This window comes from Aptenodytes patagonicus, chromosome 12 (genome assembly GCF_965638725.1).
Source record: "Aptenodytes patagonicus chromosome 12, bAptPat1.pri.cur, whole genome shotgun sequence".
Classification (NCBI taxonomy): domain Eukaryota; kingdom Metazoa; phylum Chordata; class Aves; order Sphenisciformes; family Spheniscidae; genus Aptenodytes; species Aptenodytes patagonicus.
This window is the reverse complement of record NC_134960.1, coordinates 5369459-5391513: the sequence shown is the minus strand read 5'-3', so window position 1 is coordinate 5391513 and position 22055 is coordinate 5369459. Positions and strand designations below refer to the sequence as shown.

General features: G+C 43.8%; 1 protein-coding gene across 2 annotated transcripts in view; it reads left to right on the top strand.

Moving 5' to 3' along the window:
- Positions 1–11694: 11694 nt before the first annotated feature.
- The window catches only part of KLHL3 (kelch like family member 3), a 50226-nt gene continuing 39865 nt past the window's right edge, over positions 11695–22055 (top strand). The window contains exons 1-2 of one of the 2 annotated variants that reach the window (XM_076350474.1): positions 11695–11730; positions 19478–19594. In XM_076350474.1, the coding sequence (XP_076206589.1) occupies positions 11717–11730; positions 19478–19594 (131 nt within the window). In that variant the 5' untranslated portion in view covers positions 11695–11716. Of the gene's footprint in view, positions 11731–19477; positions 19595–22055 lie in introns of those variants that run through there. The other variant, XM_076350475.1, reaches the window with a different exon arrangement.

Below are 22055 nucleotides of genomic sequence, written 5' to 3'. Positions count from 1 at the left end.
TTGAGTGAGAGTATGTATGATACGGGGCATGGATTTAAAAAGTACAAAGTTATTTTGACTTCAGGTTTCTAAGCACTTAGTCTTTAATGCTGATGCTTTATGGGACTGCATCTTAAAAGCTGATTTTTGCTTTGCTCCAGATACGCAAGATACTAGGCATATAATTCCCACTGATTCCAGTGGACAGTAAATGTCTAGGGCTTTGTGCTTCTGGGCTGAAGGATTTCGCATGAAATTTCAAGGTATTGTCAGTCTTTGATGTCAATCTAACCTGATGCTGCTTTTAGTTGAAATGAGTCTTTTTGTTGCTATTAGAAGTAAAACTAGCATCAACTTAATTACCTACGTGAGCTTGAATAAACAGGACAACCTTCTGGTATCATCAGGATTTAAACCAGGAGCTGAGTTTCCTCTTGGTTGTGGTAATTTGTGGCTCTTAGAGTGAAACTGGTTCTCTTTGGCTTAGCTTTTATAAATAAGTTCCAAGTAACTTGCTGTTTGCAATTGTAATTTTTTTATTTCAAAGGCTTGTTAGCCTCTGTTGTGAACCAGTGTCACTGATACGTTGTTGAGAGTGCAAGTCATTTCGGAGAAGTATTTGTAAAACACTGCAAGTACCAGCTCTTGTTGGCGGGCAGCTTCAGATGGTTGGTTTTATTTCAGTTCACTGGGCTTGAAGTTTTTTTACTTTACCTTTGCACTTTAAAACCATGTTGACAGTCATCCTCGAACTTCACTTGAAGCACAGCTTCATGTAGCTGAAATGAACTACAGAGTTCTAGGTCTTGTGTTCGTTTGGGCATATGACTTAGTCTCCCTTGCAATGGTGAATTGCCTTAACCTTATCAAGGGACAGCCTGGTTTTGAGAGAAATTGTTAAATTCACTTCTGTGATGTGGCTTGTCATTTAACTTGGGAAGATAAAGATTTGTGCACCAACTATAGCTTTATGGTATTTTCACGTTATGTGCCATGTTGATACTAGAAACAAGTAGGTTTTTAAAAAAGTGACTTCATGTGTGAAATCTGACGGTTTTGCCAAGCTATGGCTTGATTTCGAGAATTGTTGTACTGAAACATGCTGTTTGATTATCTGTATGTAATAGTCCTCTTGTAGGACTAATGTCTTCTAGAATAAAAAGCAGATCCCAGAAATTGCACCTATATTAGGGGGTATGCTGCCTAATTTCTCTCTCAAAAGATTGCTGTCTGTTTAACAGTGTTCTGTGGTGAGTGTCTTGAGTAGGTGGGACTCGCTCTACTCTGACCTCTTGTCTCTTGGGAGCGAGACCTTCCTTGTGACAATGCAGGTAGTGTTTGAGAGGCTTGTGTAAGCACTTGTTTAATAAGGAGCAGTAATGCTAGGATGTACCATGGAATATAGAAAGAGATGCAAATCTGTATTGGATAGCATTAAAGACACAATGACTTAAAGACTGTCTTTGAATATAAACCTGTTTCTAGTACAGTTCCTAGTAAACAGAAGAGATTTGTTGCTAAAGCTTTACTTAGGTATTTAATGGTATTTAGTAATTTTCTGACCCCTGGGTGGATTTGTTTGCATAGAGGTGTGTAGGAAGAACTAAGATGAAATGAAGTATGTAGCTGGCATGTAAATAAAGAAGTTTGTGACTGCACAGTCGCTCTAGGATGGTCACGGAGGTAGAAATAAAGTAACTTTAGTGTCCTGTTCTGTAGTTTGTAGTTTAGTTCTGAAGTATATGTGTCTGAAATTATCTCAGTAATTTAATGGCCTTTATTCAGGAGTGAATGCTGGATTGTGTTGGTTTCACCTGTGAGAAATAGGAAGGGAGAGCAATTAGTTTACTTTCAGCATTTAATAATGAAAGCAAAAGTGCAGTAGTTTTCTTAAAACACAGATGTTCTTTTTATTTTTGTAATCTGCATGAACAAAAAGAAATTCTGTAAAACAAAGCTTTTCAGAGACTACGGTATCGCAGTATAGCTCAAGTGTGTTGTGATGCGCGCAGAGGTTTTTAATAGTAATGGGTATTCATGTCTACTCTAATTTGTTCTTGATTCTGCTTCCTGTGTGACTTGTAAATTTTATTTGGCTAATAAAATTAGCCTAACGTACACTTTTATAATGCTGATGACTACTGCATTAAAAAGAAACATGCTAAACACCTGTGTACGTACTTGCACAAATCAGTGGAAGTACCTCTCACTTGTGTTTTTTAACATTAGGTGATGGAAAGGTAGAACAGCAGTAAGAGCTGAAACAGCTTTGATCACAGCAAATCTCTGTGGGTCACTGGCTGTATTACAGCTGTGACAGACTTGTGAAATAAAAGCTGTGCCTTGCCCTGCAGGCTTGTGTAGTATACTTAGGTGGACAATCTTTATCCTCCACAATTGAGCAAGCTTTCTGGTTTGTGTTGCGTGTTGAAATAGCTGCAAGTGATGCAGCTGCAGTACTAGCTCTTGGACTCCCAGTTCCTCTTGCAGGAGCGCAGACCCGCTGGGAGGCCAACGGTGTGCCCAGCTGGGGCGCTGACAGGAGGTGTGCTTGAACTCGATCAGATACTTTGTGCATACATACTTAACAATCAGTGAAGCTGAAATATTTAACATGGTTAAAAATGTAATTTAAAGTTCTCAAATGCTTTATGGTGTTCTTCCCCCCCCGCCCCAGCTTAGATCCCTTCTGTAAAGCAAATTTTGCTTTCATTTAGCATTGAAAGACCTAAGTGGATAGTGTTGGTCAGAACACTGGTTTATTATCCTGCCCTGTCAGCTGATACTATTGTCGCAATATAATGGCATTCCTAGTGCTGCTGGAAAGGGTCCGGGCCCGAGTGGTGCTGAGGACCCCAACCTCCCATTCAAGTCTGAAAATAGAGCAGCTTCTTTTTTTCTATGTACCTCAGAATGTTCTTTCTAAAATGCAAAAGTTTGGTTTAGAGTGTTAATTAATCTCTAAAAAATAAAACTGAAGGACGCCCTTCTGAGATGCACACAGTAAACAAAAACAAGGTGCATTTTGTGAGAATGGGATTTTGCTCCTACAGTCTGTGAGGTGATTGGTTTTCTGACAGAAGGTAGCTTATCCAAGCCTTTTAAAAAGGATTGCTTGTCCTGCTATTACGGGTTAGTGTTTATCACGTAATCAACTGTTTGTACCACATTTAGGTGGTATATGTTGTTATGGACCTCTGCTTTCTAAGCTATTTAATAGGAAGAAGGCATTTCCAATAGGTTTTTCAAACTGTGTCTATATATAATACCTCGGATTAATATTAGGTGATTGAAAGGGTAACTCCCAAAATTTCAGTCTTTCACCTTAGCCAGAGGTGTAGTTTACAAAACAATGGGTTATTGAATATTTTTTGCGTAACTGATTCTGTGATCTGGTGTATGCATCCCTTAAAGATGAGTTTTCTGCTTGTTATTTTTGTATTTCTTAAATGAATAAAAGAGTTACATCCCTGCTTCACTTTTAAAATGTCTTTCGCAATGCAAACACACCATAAGGAGTTTTGAGCCAGCCTGAACAAGCACTATTTGCTTTTGTTGATGGGCTTTTTTAGGTCTCCTATTGAAGTATTACTACTCTATTTCTGGTATGTGTGTGTATACGCACACACATACATTACCTCTACTTCCATTTACCTTTAATGAGTATTTACTTGTACTGTAATGTAAGTACTACTATTGACGGGTGTCAGATATGTATTTCTTATAACAAGATGAAAGTCTTTCTGCTATATAGCTTTACCTAGGAATGTTCTATCATTTACCTGTGTACTAGGACTTGTAAAGGGGCTGATGGAGTTGGGTGCTTTCCTCCTTGATGTTCCTTTGACAAATCCTAGTCTTTTTGCCTTCTCTGCTCCCAGAACTCTCCTCGATTTCTGTTACATATAATAGGGAGGAAATATGTAGTCACATTTGAACTGATACCTCTTGTTCATATGGTTCTAAGAGTGTTTTAATCGTATCTATATTCCCCTTAGAAACATCTAACCCATCTCGTGGGGAAAGTGGGTAGTGACAACACTGAAAGAGCAAGGGCTCTAAAGCTGTAGTTTGGTGCAGAAGAGACATTCTTCAGATTCTTCTATTTCCTGTAGTTCTATCTACTGAATAGACTGAACAGTTAAAAAGATGGAATGCTTCAGGTCTAGGCTGTAGCAAAAAAAAAAAAAGCATAAAAAATAAAATTCAAGTACCGTTCTCTGTCCTTGCTTCAGCCTTTGCCAGTAGCAGTCCTAAACTAAAAGTTGCAACAGCATTTTCTTAAGTACTTTCTCAGTGTGGTTGATCTTGGTGTAACTTTTTTTTTTTGCTAAAGTCTGTTAAGCAAAGCTGTAGTATTGCCTATTGCTATTATAGAAAGCGTCAAGCTTAGAGCACTGGCTATTCTCAGATTGTCAGCCATCCACGTAACCAAAGCTCCTTAACTTTGAAAACTAGATGTCAAGCCCAGTCAGACTACTAATGCCATCTGTCTGAGGCATCTGGATATTAACCCTCTTAGTCTGATGCATACAGTTTCATTCCCAAATGCTTTCACAAATGGAAAATACACATTTGGATTTGGAAAGAACAGCTCTTCCTCAAAAACAAAAAAATCTAACTACACTATGTAGAGCTATGTATAATTTTGATACATATTACATTCATTAAACTACTATAAATATCTCTTTTCACATGTAATGCAGTAAGGAATCAATGCCAATTTAGAAAGTTAAGTTTCTGGCTGGAAATGTGTCAAGATGCACATTTGCTCGCTACCATCAAAGTACAAATCACTGATGAACGTTGCAGAAAAATCCCTTAGAAGCAGAATGAGCTGACGAATCTGAAAATACTCCAGTTGTTCAAATGCTACTTTATACCATGCAGTGGCCAACTAGTTTGTCTCAGAAGCCCTGTTCTTGCTGGGAATACTGTTTTGAATTGAAAAGCATGCAACACTACACATCTGAAAATCTGCTGTTAGTTTGTAATCTAGTCAATATAAAAGATGAATATCATCTCTGTCTCTTCTGTCATTTCTGTAACTTTTGTTGCTTTCTGTGGTTTTACAATGGATTTTTTCTATTTTGTAAGAAATTTTGCTTTCCACAAAATCCTGGAGGGAAGGAAGCATGAATCTAGTCACTGCAGGCACGGATTGGGAAGAAGAAAGATCGGGAGTCCAATCTCTATTTCTAGCATAGACTTGGATTAAAGCAACGCTGGATAAAAGGCACGAGTAGTGTTTGGGACTGGAGGTTCACGCTCTTCTTACTTGTTCTCTTTCTCTGTGGATCAATAATTTTGTTTTCTTTACTGCGTACTAACACAGCTTCAGTGGAAAGCCTCCTTCTCCCAGCCGCACATCCTGATGAACAAATTACAACATGGGCAGGGCATGGCCCTGGGGGGAGGCTGTGCTTATCTAGCTGTTGTATAAAAGCACAGCACTATCAGCTGTGTTTTGAAGTAGTTTACTCCTATTTCATCCTCCAGGTCCCCTCCCTCCTCAAAAGGGATGTCCTCTCGTTTCGAGCTCACTGACTGCTCCCTGGCTGGGTTGCAGAGTCGCGAAAGATTTGATGCTAAATTCCCAATTCTCTCTGTGTGGTTATCTAGTACCTTTTCAGGTTTTAGTAATCTCTTAATTTTACTGGGTAACAAATTTGGCCAAAGGCCTTCACTGTGTGATTTCATTTGGGCTTGTTTATTTGTTTTCTTTCCACCACTGCTGGAATAATGATGCTCCGTTTACTGGAGAGAGCTCCTTTGAGTCCTGTCTGATTGCAAGTTCAGGACTTCTCCCCCTGAGATCACTACTGGACTGCAGGATGGTTGTAGTTGTAATTGCTAATGCCTCTTGCATATGATATTTAGCAAAGTGCATTCCTCAAGAGAAGTAATGCTAGCTTTCTACTGTTATTTTCGTGGAGACGTATCCTCCTGAAAAAGAGAGATCGCCAGGAGCACAAGGGGGGGTTTCAAGCCTTTGCAGTAAGTAACCTGGTGCAAATTGCCATGCCTTTTTCCCTTTAGGCCCACCTGTCCATTATTTTCTGCAATTTTAACTGTAGGCAAATTATTTTTTCTGTAATTATATCATTTAGAAGTTGTTACTGGAGTTTTCTTTTACTCATCCAGCACCAGCTAGAATCCGGGCTTCGGCTCTGTGGTATCAATGTTACTTTTAAAGCCTCTCTGAGGCATGAGCTTGGTGATGAATCAGCGCCACGTGTGTTTTGGAAATGTTATGTTGGGTTTGTCTGTAGCTGGTGGCAATGGGAAGCTCTTGTTTTCTGTGTACTGGGGAGTCAGCTGAGATGGAGTTGAGAAACATCGCCTTTGGAAGGAGGGTTGGGAAGGAAGAGCTGGGCTTGTTTTATTGCTGGTGCTGCTCTAGGCCAAAAGTGTTGCAACGAGCTGGTGCCACACGCTCTCTAATGCCTTCTCAAAGCGTGTTTTCTTTCTGCCTCACAGGGTGCACTTCTGCGTGGAGAGGGAGGATGGGGAAGCTGAGCCCTGAAAAGCACCCCGCGAAAGTCCAGTAAGTGAACAGAAACCCGAGCTGAGCCCCTGACATACAGTTCCCACTCTGAATACGCTATGGAGATTGAGCAGAGAAAGGTGTTTGCCCAGAAAATACCGAGCAGGATAATGAAGGACAATCCGTGCTGCATGAGACGGTTTTTTCTGTTCAGGTAAAATAATGTGCCTGCAGAAACAATCTTGCCTAAATTTTCACGTGTGGCGGCTGTGTGATTTACTCACTCGTGTTAATGTTGCAGCATGTTGTGTTGCGATACTAGGGTGGTGGGCTGTGTTTCCTGGCTTTTGCAAAGAACAAAAAATGAAATGTTTTAAAAAATCTCAAGAAGAGAGCGAGGCAATGAGTGCACGAGGAGTAATAGTAAAGAGACTTGGGTTGGAGTGGCGAGATCCTGAATGAGAATAGGTTTGTTTATGCTGGTCTCTGAGTTACAGTATACAAATATTGATTAAGCCATACAACATCTTTACAAAGCATATGGGTAGTTTCCCCTTATCACAGAAGGTGGTAGTGGAAGCATTAAGGGATGTATTATAAGCACAAAGAATCACATTAAAATGATATCTTAACACTTAAGCAAAAATTTTGCGGAAAAAAAATCCCACATTTTGGACCATAGCCTAAACTTTTTCTCAAGTCCACGTGTTCAGCCTGTAGCAAGAACTGGACGCTTCAGTAAGTGCAGAAATGGGAGTCAAAACTCAGGACTCATGAGGTAAAGGGACTTGGTAGTATTTAGGCATCTGAATACTGACCTTTGCCTTTGTTCCAGTGCCCACAACAGTTGTTTTTACAGCTTTCTTCCTGAATGTTAATTTTTTTTCCTTTCGAGTGCTCAATTCTAAACCATAAAATGTATCTGAAAATCTTCCAGCAAGTTTCTGATAAATACATAATATGGCTACGGGGCAGGAAGTCTGTGCTTCTGACATAGCTGACTGCGGGTGACATCAATTGCTTATGCTACAGGAAAGAGTAAGAGGAGGAGCAGGAAGAACATTTTCAGCTGATCTGTTACTGCTGTGTAGGGTGAGCAACAGAATGGCTTGCGCCCCAGAAATCACAGCCTGGGGGTGAAGATGGCCAGGGGTTATTATTTTAAAGCTGGTAATGTTGTGATGAAACTATTGGAGTAAACCCACTATTTTTATAGGAATGGTGATTTATGTTAAAGGTTAAAGGAAAACATATTTTGTAAACCCCAATTTTGCTGTTCTGCGGCAGACAGGAGTGTGAAAGTGGGACATCTACCAGCAGAGGGCAACAGTCCCGGAGGCGGGGGATGCCGATAGCTTCTGCAGCATCTCTGCCTGGGGAGCAGGATCCTGGTGGGGGGAGAGTGCTGGGGTGGATGCTCCAGCCCTCTCTGCTCTACAAATCACATGCTTCAGAAAACAGTGCTTCAGTGGGAGTCTCTTACTTCTTAAGCTTCAGCTGCCAAAACACCCCTGATTCCAGCTCGGGGAAGGTCCCTGCCTAGAAGGTCTCCTGGAGCTTCCTTTTGAGCCATGTGTTAACTTGGATGCCTGTGAGTTGCTGTAATGGCTGAATTTTAGCTGCTGTTTTGGTTTTGTTATGTGAAAGCAATATGGCATGCTCTAAATTCTAGCAGTGGTTAGGCAGCAGATACCTTCAGGACTTCTCTGCCAAGGCGCCTCGCCTCGTGCTCCGGGTCCACTGGGAGTCAGTGCGGTACCCGAGTGTCACCTCCAAGTGACTTCAGTTAGCCACTGAGATATCTATTTCAGTAGATACCTTTCACTGTTTTTCTTATATTAGTTTTCTTAGTGGACCTTTTCCCAGAGAATTTATGGTCTAAATGAATATTTACTTAATTAGAATCACAGAATAATTTTAATTGGAAGGGACTTCTGGAGGTGATCCGGTTCAAACATCCCTCAAAGCAGGACCAGCTTCAGGGTTAGATCAGGTTGTTCACTCATATCTTTCCCTTTCTCTAAAGTAAGTTTGATTATAAGACTGAGACATATATCTTAAAAAACAGAATGAAAAACAACCTAGGGCTGAGAAGATACAGCCTTGGAAGCTTCTGTGAAGGCAGTGTTTTATGTATACCTTTCACAGCTCTTCAATGCAGAGGCCATAGTTTTTTAAGAAAGATGATTAATAATTTGGTGGCGGGGATTATACAGCTAAAAAGGAGAGCTGCTAAAGATAGCAAATTGTTTATGATGCGGATCTCTGGACCCTGTATATTGGTATATACCTGAAAACAGGTATATATGGGGGAGTAAAGGGTTCCTGACTTGCTGCTTGCACTGTATTTAAACTGTACGATCCTGTGATTCATGGCTCTTGCAGTTTGCCTTGCAGAACCAGGAAGGGTTTTTTTTCCACCTTGATGCAGAGTTTTCTGCTGGGTTTTGGGGAGGGGGCTCTTTCTGGCTTCTGTTGAAGCTGTGGAGGTTGACAGGGTGTTGTCCGAGCATATTGGGGCTCTTCATAGAATTAAATTCTCGGAAGCACTCAATGTGCTTTACTTACAACCTCAGGGTTAAACCAGCTGCCAGACTTTGGGCTGGGAGAGAGTTTTGAATCAGATTGGCAGGGGTTGTTTTTATTCCCTCCCTTCCTGGCATTTTTATTGAAGAAATTCCTTGCTGTCATAGGGACACCGGCAATGCCTTCATCTCTCCCTACAGCTCGTTAGAGTTGGGGGGGGGGGTTTCGGTCTTTCACTGTAGATCTGAGGATTGTCGCAGGAATCTGGGAAGGTTTTGGTGGGCCGAGGGATGGTGGTACAGCTGGAACTGGCGTTCTGTGGACCTTTCTGCTCTGAGCATTGGTTATATGGTTGCTGGTGATTGAAGGTAGATTAGATGTAGGAGAAATTTAGGACTACTCAGGACTAGGAATTTTTGAAAGAGGCTGGAAAAATTTCACCCATCAAGTGTTACTAATTCCTTTTAACTGCCTGCTCTTTCAATATATCAATCCTTACACTTAAAAGCAAGCAAGACATTTTTGTGTTGGGGTTGTTACCCAGTCACAATTATTTTGCAAGGCTGCTATAAAGATAATCTCTGATTACCGGAACGTGCCTTTGTCCCATCCCAGCAATGACTATTCGCTGGTTTCCTCTTGTCTGTCGCTGGGATTTACCTTTCCGTGGTTGCTGTAGGCATTTGTAGAGTCCAGCGGTACACGTGCCGGTGGGGCAAAGCGCGTAAGAAGGTATTGCTGGTTTGGTTCAACCTAGGTGCCCAATTCCCAGGTTGACTGAAGTGAGAGATAGTTGTGTGGTTTTTTTTGTGTTTTTTTTTGTGGTGAAAGCCAAATATTTTGTTATTTAAAGACTATGTGTTAATAAAAATGCATAGGTACTTGGCAGCAATTTCAGGACCTGCTCTTGTATCTGGACTTTTTATGATTACTGAGGGACTGACTCAATGGAAACAAGTTCCAGCCCTCATTTTCTAGATAAAGTCTAGTGGTTTTAGTATTGTTACCTTTTCTGTGGTTTGAATTCTTGTGTCTTGCAGTTTTGCATGTTGTGCATCAAGAGTGTAAGACTGAATGGACACTGGGGAAATAATTGAGGATCTGGATGTGTTAAACCGATAGTTTAACAGGATTCTCAAAGGGAAATGCAGGAATCGTTTCCTTTTGCCTGAATCCTGTGTGAGGTTTGACTTCTTCACGGCTTTATCTGTGTTTCTTCTGTTTATGGGGACGCTGCCGAATGGTGTTTGAACAGCAGGACTCTTGACTCTCCATCCCCATGGGACTTGGATAAAGTCCTTTAACTTCCAGGTGTGTTAAGTTTTATCTGAAGAATGGGGGTGATGACTAGTTAAGATTCTCAACAACCTCATGTGGGAGGTGCGATAGCATCTGTTCAATTGTCGTTGCTGATACATTTTAAAAGATGTATGAAACTTAGGTTGGTAAGAAGGAGGACATGGTTTGAGGAGAAATGTAGAAGAGTGAGGTAAATTTATTTACAAAAGAGATGGAATGGCATCTCGCAAGAGAAATCTCTCGATACTTCTACTTACCTCTTTCCTTTGCACAAGAACATTTTGTGAATGGAAGAGTAATGAAGAAAGCAAATGTTTCTGTCTTTATTATAATTAATGTATAATTATTGTTCACTCAGATATGTACTGCTTCTGGGGCCTCATTGTTGCAGAATAAGTTTGAGAAAATCTTTTAAATCTATATTTTTTTTAATTTTATTAAGTAAAAGTCCCTGCGTTTGTATCGATTGGAATAAAAACGGCAAATGTTATTTAGCCTAGTGCTTCAGGCTAAATAGTACCTGCAGTTTAGGAGGACCCATATTACCTACGCAGCATGTATTTGGCCTGATAGCTTGCATAGGAGGACAGCTAGATTTTTATAAATTGGGGAACTGGAGGCTAGATCTTGCTTTCTGCGGAGGGTGTGGGGAGACCTAGGGGGGCTGGGACCCTCTCCCTCGTCAGCAGGTCTGAGCATCACCAGTCTTCTGCTGCTGCTGTCCTGTGTGTGGGCTTGACCTTGTGGTCGGTACTGGGGATTTTCAGTCCGCTGAAACTTTTCTTTAGTCTATAGATTGCAAGGATTAAAGTAGTTATGGGCCGCTCAGCTCATCCGCCATCTCCCCAGAGGCCAACTTTCGAGCTGTGGAGGCAACGGCACTGGTACAAGGACTAAGATCACCAGCCGGCGGATGGATGGATGGGTGTTGGGGAGACAAGAGCTGCTCCCCCCCCGGGTGCCAGCTCTCTCCCGTCCCGCTACCTGGTGGGTTGCCACTCGCCGCCATCGCTCCCCCCCGTTAGGACGGCTCGGGGCGGTCCATTGACCTAGGTTGGTTCCTTGCTGCCGTAATCGGGGGTTGTGCCAGCGGTGCTAACCGGAGCCCGGGCGAGGAGGGCGCTCTCGGGGGCGGCGGCGGGGGCCGGGCGGCGCGGCGGGGCCGCCCTCCACAGCTGCCGTTGCCCGGAGACGATCGCAAGCTCGTCGGGGGAGGAGGCTGCGAGGAGGAGGAGGAGGAGGCGGCGGGGGGCGGTGCGGGCTGCGGCGGCGGCAGTCGCTGCGGCGGGGCGCGCCGGGGACGCAGCGCTCCGCTCCCGCAGGAAGCGGCCCGGGGCGGGGGCGGCCGCTCGCAGCCATGCCGGGCCCGGGGCGCTGAGCCTGCCCCGCCGCCCGCCCCGGCCCCGGCCCCCGCCGCGCCGCACAATGGAGGAGGAGAGGTAGGTACCGCCGCCCAGCCTTTGTGTCCACCGCGGCTCGTCGGGGTGCGGGGGGCGCGGTGCCCGCCCGGAGGGATGAGGGATGGGGATGCCGTTCCCCGGGGAGCTCTCCGTGGTTGTGTGCAGGCATGCGGGACGCGGCTTGCGGGGACAACTGCCCCCCCCTCCATTCCTGCCCGCTTGCCGAAATACCTTCTGCGATGAGCGCCTGCCGCGTTGTTCCGAGATGTTGCAATGTCATGGTGACAGGCTGCTTCGCCCCGTGCACCCACACCGAGGGAACAGAGCGGTTTTTCGGTAGGATGTCCTTTCTGTATGAGTAACGAGGTAAGGGAGGCCGCTCCAGTGGGTGCTTTCTAAAATCGCTCGTGGAGCACGGGAGGTGTGGGGCAGGAAAGGCGGGCTGGTGTGCTGCAGGGTCGTTCCGTGGACAAGATGTGCCTCGCAAAACGCTGGGCTTGTGTCTGCCTTGCTTGTATCTCGAACCTCCAGCAGCTGAGTTCGTCATTCAGCTGAAGACATACCCACTGGTAGCTGGTGCTTTTCTGAGTAGTGAATGAAAATCTGTAACGTCTGTGGAGCCTTCGGGGGTCCATTTACCTGTCTGTGTATGTAGAAGCTGCGCACCGCACGGGTGTTACGGCAGGCAGGAGGGGATCCCCCGTCTCCCTCGCACGGTAGCTGGGCCATATATACTTTATTTCCTGCAAGGCAGCTATTTTGCTCTAAAACCTGCGTGCAGAAGTGCTTGCAGAGTCGACCTAATGTCCACTGAACACATAAGAGATTATTGCTGCGCAGGGACTTCATAGGTGCCAGGGAGGTGGTCAGTGTTTCTGCTCTGCCTTCGTTCTTCCCTCTGTCGGGGTGCCTTTTGCACACCAGAAGCTCACTTATACTGCTTCAAACTAAACATTAAGCTGGTTTGGGTTTTTTTGGGGTATTTTTTTAAAAAACAGGATATGCTGAGTGCTTCCTTTTGTGCTGGTGACCTTGCAGGCGGTGGGGGAACAGAGAGGGGGCTTGACCCGCTGGTAGTACTAATCATCAGGGCTTGACAGAAGTTTTGTTTAAATATGATACATTGGAAAATTAAGCTGGGGTCAACCCCGAAATTCTGGAAATTTTCCCTCTGTTGAGGGAAAACACTCGCAGCAGCCTGTGGGAGTTGCTTTCCAAGCTCTGAAGGGCAGGTTTCTACCCTTATGTGACTCGACGGTTGCAATTGTTTGTGTATTTAATGTGCAAAACAAACCTGCCACATCTCTCTTTAAATTACATTGTAGGGCTTCTGCTTCCCATAAGGGTGTGAATGGCCACCTCTGGATATTAATCCAGATACTAATTAATTTCAAGTGCCTTGAAATCTTAGATTGTCATGCTAGATGCTAGCCCCTGGAATGGGTTTTCCTTCTTTTTTCTTTATATATATATATATATCTATATATCTATAAACGAGTCTAGTGTTTGAGGAAGTGGAGAGGAGCTGTTTTGATGCCCCACTCTGGGATCATCCTTGGCACTATTACTTACTACCTTTTTTTTTTATGGTTACCAGAAATGGTCTCATTTTGACCGGAGGCCTTTTGCTGGGGATACAGCAGCGAAAAAGTCACCCGGAAAGTACCTGGACTGTTTTGCCTCATCCTTTTTTCCCAGACCGTCTGTTCTTAGGGCATGAAGGACTGTCCCCATCAGCATGTTCTCTGCCTCTGGAAGTGAGGAATGATTACCCAAATTGCTGCTTGCATTTCTAGTTTTCGGGAAGAGGAAGGCGGTCCTGAACTGGTGGTGGGCAGTAATGATGTGGGGTTTGACTCTTGGCAAGGAAAGCTGGAAATACTCACCTGCTTTCTGGTTCAAAAGGGCACGTCATGTGGGACTGTGCCGAGGCTGCTTTGCCGGCTCTGAGCAAGTCCTGGAAGGAGGGGTTGAAAAATGACCTTGGTGGGCGAGCACCGTGGGCTGGTTCTGTTCCTGTTTGTTGTACTTTTGCCCTGCGTTTCAACTCAAGATCTATGTCATGCAGATTAGGCCTCAAATTTTACACTCTGTGACTTTGACAGCAGACTTCCCCCTGGTTTTTAATGTTACTGCTTTTTCCATTTTTGTAGTCTGTGAGGAACACATTGGTGCTGGCATCACCTCTGACTCTGGTCCCAAGCCTGCCCGGACTCAAATATCCTGATAACTTGCACGTCCGAGTTGTTCGGTGGTATCGTGCGCCCATGTCATTGCGCATGGGCAGAAGCAGCTGGGGGCAAGGGGGATTTAACCTGAAACATTCACATTTGGCAATAAATCATTTCAGAATCCTGATTTTCTTTTACAGTGCTGATAGGGACTTTCATTTTATGGAGAAATTACATAAGGCTGTATGATCGGGCATGGTACTCTGGTTCTGAATTTGCAAGATGTGTTTGAGTTTGAATAGGAAAAAAACCCTGGAACGTTAATTTTTTTGGTTAGAGAATTAAAATGCCTGTAACTTTATCTTTGAGTGGGGGTAGTCTCTTTGTCGTATTTGTTTGAGAAATACAATATTTGCCTTTGAAAGCAAATGGTATTGTCACATTTGTTATTTTGTGTTGTTTTCATTACTGTCAGCAAAGAATTTTCTTCTCAATAGTTCCTGAAGTCTGCTTTTCCCCTGAGGTCTCCTTTGATATGAATATCCTTTTGGGGATCTGCTGTATACCAATTGTGTGTTTTTCTAAGGTAATGTCTCCATGTTGATGTAAGCACTGAAAAAATTCAAGAAAACAGGAAAATAATATTGCTATTAAAAAAACCCCAAACAATCCTTTCCATTATACTACCTCCCATATGTTTTAATGATAATATGTTTCTCTGAAATCCTCTCAAAATCCATCTCAGTATTTGGATTCCTTCAGTCACGTTTTTCTACTACCTTTGTATATACCTTGAAGACAAATTCAGAAATTGAGATTTTTATAAAATAGGCCATTACACTGACATCTTTTCTTACTATGTCTGCCTGATTCGAGGAGTAAAACTGTTGGGCATTATGTATTTGAGCCATGATTTTGGCCGTTGATTCTAGACAGAGAATTACCCCAGTTAAGGTAAAATGGTTTTTTCATTTTGCTAAGACTAAATTAATATTTTGGTCTCCATTTATCTTAGTGGAGGCATTTAAGTTCTGAACGCTAATAACTGCTATTGGGCATCTGTCAAATTTTTAGATCAGAGCCATGTCAAACCCCTCAGAAACTGAAGATTAACATTTTACGGTGATGATTGTAACATATCCCACAAAGAAGCTCCATAGGCTTTGAAAATTTACAGTTAGCATGTCACCTTTAAGTTAATACAAGGATATGAAGTGCCCATGGAGGTGTTGGATTGCCAGTGCTGTGGGCGGGCAGGTTGCTGAGCCCTGTTGACTCTTTGGCCAACCCTGGGGGGCCGAAGCTCTGCGGTGTTATGGGACAACCCAGGAGAGCAGACCTCAGCCTGTGGTGCGCAGGCAGGAGGCGAGACCAGCTCCTAGAGACCCCCCCAGTGCTGCACAGCAGGATGAGGCGAGGCTGGGCTGGACATGTCTGGAGTCCCATCATCTCTCTCATGTGAGAGCCTGGTGGAGAGGGACCTTTGTGGTGTCCACATGTGGGCTAGGAGCTGAGCCCGGCAGCTGTTCTCCCAGAAACATGAGCAGCAGCTCATCCTTCTCCGCTCTGGAGGAGAGCGGCTTTAAGATCTGCCCCTCCTTTAGGGTGAACTCCTGGCTCCAGTAAAGCCAGTGGTAGGATTGGTTTTGGCAGAGACGGGAGTTCTGTTCCTGGGGTTTACCAGCTCTCTGCACAGCAATAATCTTGCCAGGGGACAGTTTAGCTCTAAGGAAGGCTTTTATTCTTTCACGTAATCTACAAAGACATCTGTAATTACTGCTGGTAACTAAGGCAACTCAACTTTATAGTTGATGCATGCATGCATGCAGCAGAGCTACGGGTTATGGGTTTTTAAAATACCTTTCTGTTGTTGGTATGTGGCCGTGCTCAGGCAGGAGCTGTGCTGCGAGCCCGTGAGCGGCTGGAGCTGAGCCCTGCTAGTGGGTCTTGGAGAGGAGGAACACGGTGTAAACGGGGTTGCAATTAGCTTCGCTGACTTAACTGGGGACTCTGAAATCAGGGTTCGTTTGTTCTACTTGGGGACAGCGTTGAAAGGCCACACAGGAGGCGGTGGTGGGGTTGGCACTCTCTGAAAGTAAGAGCCTCTTTGCTTATTTTAGGAGAATCCTGCTGTGTCCCTAATGAGGATGTTCATTTGGTCCAGGGAAATTAAATCATTTGTCCGTTCACTCGGTGCATGGCCTCGGATAGCCCAGGAATAAAACAAATTGCTCCTGGCAGCCGGCTTGTGAGTCTGCTGGTGGGGTAGGACATCAGCTATGCACATGTGAAGGTGCTGGGGGGAAAGTGTCTGTGGACACGGGGTGCGGGGCTCCTGCACATCGGGGTGGTCTCTGCCAGTACCTTTGATCAGAGGACCCTGTTCCTCCTTTGCTTTGCTCCGTTAATATAATAAAAGTGTAATAAGTGTAATAATTCTTAGTGTTGTAGGGAAGAAAACCTGAGGAAAGGGCTATGCAATGCACTGTTTTGGTCTTCTAAGGGGTAGCTTTTGCTTTGTGGCAGGTTGCATTTACTGGGAATGTTTGGGTTCTTGCATTTTTAGGTTGGAAATGTGTCAGTGATCTCTGAGAGTGCGTGCATGAGGATGTGAAATCTTTCTCCCAGATAAAATCATCCTCCGTGCATCACTGGAACACAGTTCTGCGGAAGCTGAGTCCTTCTCAAAGATGAGTTAAAGGCTCTTGCCCATTAATTTTTTTAAATGTGTTTTTTATGAGTCATTTGGAAAAACTTTAAATAGCATATCTTGATTTTTTTTTTTTGAAACAAGTTTTTTAACCAGACAATCTGGAGTATTTTCTTATGGTGAGCCTTTGGCAACATGTGAAATCCACCCCTGCTAGTAAAGCTGAGGATGTCTTTTAGGATGCTTTTTAAAAAGTTACTTGTCACGCTTTTTAGGAGAAATTGATTGATCTTTTTCAAAAATTCTGAAGCAAGGTTTTTGCTTTTAAAATACAGACAAACATTGGCAGAGTTGAGGCTTTATGAAGGCTTGTTGATCTGACATTTACTTTGGTGTTCAATGAAACTTGCTGTGTCCTTTGAACTGTATCTCTTGCCAGTGGAAAAGTTTGGAAATAATGAACCCTTGGTCTCCGGCACTGGAGTGCTAATAAATAAATAAATCTCAGCGGTGTGCTTTTTCTTATTAGAGCTGCCTTATGATTTTTGTGTGCATCACTTGATTTTTGGATCCCGCGAGGTCTGTCTTTGACAATGACTGAAGCAGTGTCCCGCGGCGGTCCAGCTGTCTTGCCACAGGAGCGATGGGTACAGCTGTCCCTGCTGCCGCCTTTCGGTTTCACTTCTTTTTTTTTTTTTTCTTTTTTATTTATTTGTTTGTTTTGTTTGCTTTCTGTATGTGTTTCAGCTTTGGGCACTGAAAGCTCGGTGAAGTCACTTGCACTTCCAGAGCCTCATTTTTCACTCCTTGGCTCTGGCGTGCCGCAAGGGCAGGTTTAGCTGTTTAAAAAGCAAGGATTTACGCTGGCGTGTTTAAAGCTGTGGTCAAACTTCACTTGGCCTAAGATTTCAACCAGGGCTTTTGATAGATACAACACTGAGGCTTAGCTGAACTTGCCTGTGTCCCTGGAACAAGGGGACTCCCTTGCTGGGGCATGCAGACTTGGGGAAGAGCCGAGTGCCGCTGCTGCTCCATGCCCATGAACGCCGCTGGTGCTACGTGTGGCACAGAGCGAGTTCAGCTTTCGTCAGGGACAGAAAAGCTGTTTGTGTCATTGCCTGGTACCAGTCCCTTGAATACCGAACATTTAATAAGAGGTACTCTTCTTTCTGATTTTTTGTTTTTTTTTCTTTTGATCCAGCCATACTAAGCTAATTGGATGATGACTGTCACGCAGTCTGGGAAGTTGTCTCCCTCATCTGGGACATGTGCTGGGTGATGCTGTGCTCAGCCTTGTGGCTTCACTTATGACTGAAAATATTTCACTTGCTCAGCAAAGTAAAGGAACTGGACTTCGCTAGTTTTTGGCATTAACCTTTGTCTCAGGCACAAAGCTGGAGGCCGCTCAGTATGCAGGCGTGTATTCGAGCTGCGTGCAGCTTGGCTGCTATTCAGCATCTTGTTTCTAGAAGAAGGACAATGCAGCCCACTGAGGACAGCTGGGGGGGCAAAGAGCTTCGTGTGGTCTTGGGGGATGTGGTGCCGGTAACAGCCACCGGTCAGGAGCAGGCAACGGGGAGGGTGTAATGTTCAGCAAGGGCTTCACACTGTCAAGGGGTTGTAAATTGTGAATAATTGTGTTTTTCAAAGGAAAAGTCACTGTGTGTGAGTATAGGTGTATATAGATATGTATGTGCATGCATACACACCTTAGCAGAGGCTGGCAGACTGTTCTGGGGAAGGATCCCTCCATGCTTCCCTGGCTTTGTACCCTTCTTCAGACTCCGTCTTCTGGTCACCGGTAAAGTCAGGATGCTGGGCTGCCCAGACCATTGGTTTAACCTGATTCAGCCTTTTTTATCGTGATACAAGCCCAGCTAAGAAGGATGGCGGGGGGGAGGGGACAAACGTGAAGCTGAGGGAGGCTGTCCTTTGGAAGGAAAACTCTGAGAAGGTCTCCAGTCTGGTGCGTGGCGGTGGTGGGGTTACCTTCAGAGGTCTGCCATTCGCTTGGGGTTGGCTTTCGACATGGACAACCTTGCTCGATTTGTCTCGTTTGCCTTTGCCTCCTGGCAGGTTTGAGGGGTGAGCCGTGGATGTAAGCAGAACAGGGACCTGGCTCTGAGTGCTGCTTTTTTCATAGGTGGAAACCTTTAGCTCCGAGTGATTTCACACACTTTCAGATCAGGGAGGTAGAGATATTGACCTGATGTCAATTCTGTATAAAAAGCCAATGCTCCCAACAAAGTAATGAGGACGCTTATGTGCCTTAGGCACCTGTTGGCCTGGTTAAACACAGCACATAACTGGGTGCATCTGGTTTGACATTACCTATATAGCTGATGGTTCTGGTAGGAAGGTCTGATTTAATAATTCTTTCTATACGTTTCAGTGGCAGTAAACAGACCTATTTCTAAAATGGAAATGGGATGTGGCCTCTGTAAAGCTAATGCTTTGGAAGCTGTGCAAGGAGTTTTAATAGTCCTTTTCTACTTGCCGCTATAGAAGAAGATACAAGTCATGTATTGTATGCTTGCATTTTTCAGATGGGACGTTGAAAACTAAACTTCTCTTTCTCTGTATGGATGTTAAAGTATCCACGGTACTCTCGTAGTTCCCAGTGCTGAAGTCTATTTCTATTCAGTGAAGCAATTATGTTCTGGCTTGAATTTCAACTTACACTGCTTTCCTGGCCTGAAGCCTGCAAGGCTGGGCTTCGTCCTTGAGCGTTTGGCACTTTTTCCTTTTCTTCCCTGCTGACTGAAATGTGGGCTGGGTTGGCTTTCAACATCCATGCAGAAGTAGCTGCATTTTGTGATGCTCTTCATATGGTGAACCTAAGCCGACTAACAAATATGCAAGTAACTCCATGCATAATACCCTGTGCTGCAGTTTTATGATACTGTTTTTTTTTAAAGCGTCATTGAATCAAACTTTCTACTCCTTTTTTCTCCCTGTTTTTTAGCATTAAGCAGAGTTCCCGATCTTCTGAGGCAGCTGAAGATGAAAAGGACCAGCGCACAGTGACAGTCAACCCCTCTCACATGAGAAAGGCATTCAAGGTCATGAATGAATTACGGAGGTACACTTTTGACTTAATAGGCACCCTCTCTGGTTTAGCAGGAACATGCTGATTGGAACAGAAAGGCTTTTGGGAGACTTAGGGGGGAAAAAAAAAATAAGTGCTGTCTTTGTCACAGCTAATAGTTGCGTGTAGGGTATTAATAAACAAGTAGGAAGAGACAGCTAAATTATAGCCCTTTTATGGTGGGTTGCTCTTCCCAATCTCAGACTTCTCTATCTTCCCAGCAGAAGGAAGCCAGCTATGGCTCAAAAACATTATCTGAGCAATAGACTTCATTTATAGATGATAATTCATTTGGTCTTTTCCGTTACTTACAGCAAATTCAGCTGTAAACTATGTTCTTAACTGAGCTAATGGTCTGAAAACGAATAATAGAACATTATAGACATTAAGACACCTACGCATAATTACAGACCAAAGATTATTAATGTACTGTTCTTATTTTCTTTAACCAGCAGCATCACTCAGTCTGGGCTTAGCATTCCAAAGTAGGGCGTGGAAAAAAAGCAACAACTCAGGAAGAATGTCAGCTCTCTACTTGCAAATTTAAAAATACTGCTTGTCCTGGTTTCGGCAGGGATAGAGTTAATTTCCTTTCTAGTAGCTGGTACAGTGTTTTGGATTTAGGATGAGAACAAAGTTGATAACGCACCGATGTTTTAGTTGTTGCTAGGTAATGCTTACACTAGCCAAGGACTTTTTAGTTTCCCATGCTCTACTGACTGAGAAGGCTGGAGGTGCACAAGAAGCTGGGAGGGGGCACAGCCAAACTGGCCAAAGGGACATTCCATACCATGGGACGTCATGCTCAGTACATAAACTGGGGAAAGCCGGCCGGGGGGGCCGCTGCTCGGGGGCTGGCTGGGCATCGGTCGGCGGGTGGTGAGCAATTGTACTGTGCATCACTTGCTTTGTGTACTGTTATTATTATCATATTATTATTATTATCATTTTATTTCAATTATTAAACTGTTTTTTATCTCAACCCACGAGTTTTTCTCACTTGTGCTCTTCCAATTCTCTCCCCCATCCCACTGGGTGGGGGGGAGTGAGCGAGCGGCTGCGTGGTGCTTAGTTGCCGACTGAGATTAAACCATGACACTGATATTGGTTAAAAGAGAACACCTTGGTCTCTACACAGCTGTGTGGGTACAGGGAGAATGGAGGCTGAAAAAAGTATCAGCGAACACAGTCTTCAAGAACCGCTGTCATCACATCAGCAATGTGGTGGCAGTGGTTAAACCCGAGTTGTTTCTTGGTGGTTGTTATCCCACGAACCAGATAGAAGTTCAGCGAGCATTTCTCTGACTAGTTCATTTGAGTCCTTTACCATTCAAATAGAGACTTAGAAACCCACTTTTTAAAATAGTTCCTATGGAAAGTACATGTGTCATACACGTTGAACGTATGTGCTCCCTCGCTATCCAGATGGTATGATAAAAGCAGATACACCCTTTACTCTTCCTGCACACTCAAAATACTCAAAAGATGCTGTAATAGCCACCTCTCTTCTGTGGGTTAAGTAGTTTCCCCATATACATGTTCTCCAGTGTGGAGAAGGATTAGAAATGTCTCCTTCCACAGATGTCTGACAGCAACATCTCAGTTGCATAGGAACAGAAAATGGAAATATCCTTCCCTTGTAACAATTATGTGAAGTGGAGTATGTTTTGTTGGTTTTTTTTTTTTATTGGCATCCCTCTAGTCCTTTCTTTGTACTGAAAGCAAAGGATCTGAAAATAGAGGTTTGTGCAGCTATATTCAGAAATCTATTGTGCTACTATTATTCCTTTGTTAATTGAAGCATAGTGGGAATAGCTGGAGACTGACCATGTTTCTTAGCGCCTGTAGTTAGCTAGACCTTGTGCAATACTAAAGTGATAAAGCATAGAAGACTGAAAGCTGCCCTTAAGCACCTGTTTGATGTTTTCTTCTTCTGGGCACTCCTTTTTGTCAGCTCTTGCTGCTGTTCTGGAATATACCGTTCTCATGTCTATTGTATGTGCATTGAGCTTGCGATCTGTTAAGCTGTCAACAATCAGTGTTAATAGCTACCTTGAATAATAGTGCCTCCATTCAAATGCATCCAGAAATCTCATACAGAGGGTCTAGAAAAATCTTGCTAAGCCTTTAACCTATTTGCTATGTGTTGCTCACTTGAAATTTTTAGCTTTCAAATGTAGATGAAATTAATTTCATGAGTGGTACTTTAGATAACTATAGTCCAAAGAGGAATTGAACAGAGCACCTTTTACATAAGCTGAAGGAGATGAGGAAGCCGTCCATTAAGAGGTTGTTAAAGAGCTTCCCTCATTGCCATCACCCCTTCCAAACTGGGGTGAATGTAGAGCACAGACTACCAGTTCCTACTTTCTTCCTGTTTTCCAACTATAACCCTCCATTTCACAGATGTTTTGTTCATGTATTCCAATATATGAGGAAGAGGAGACATCCCTAG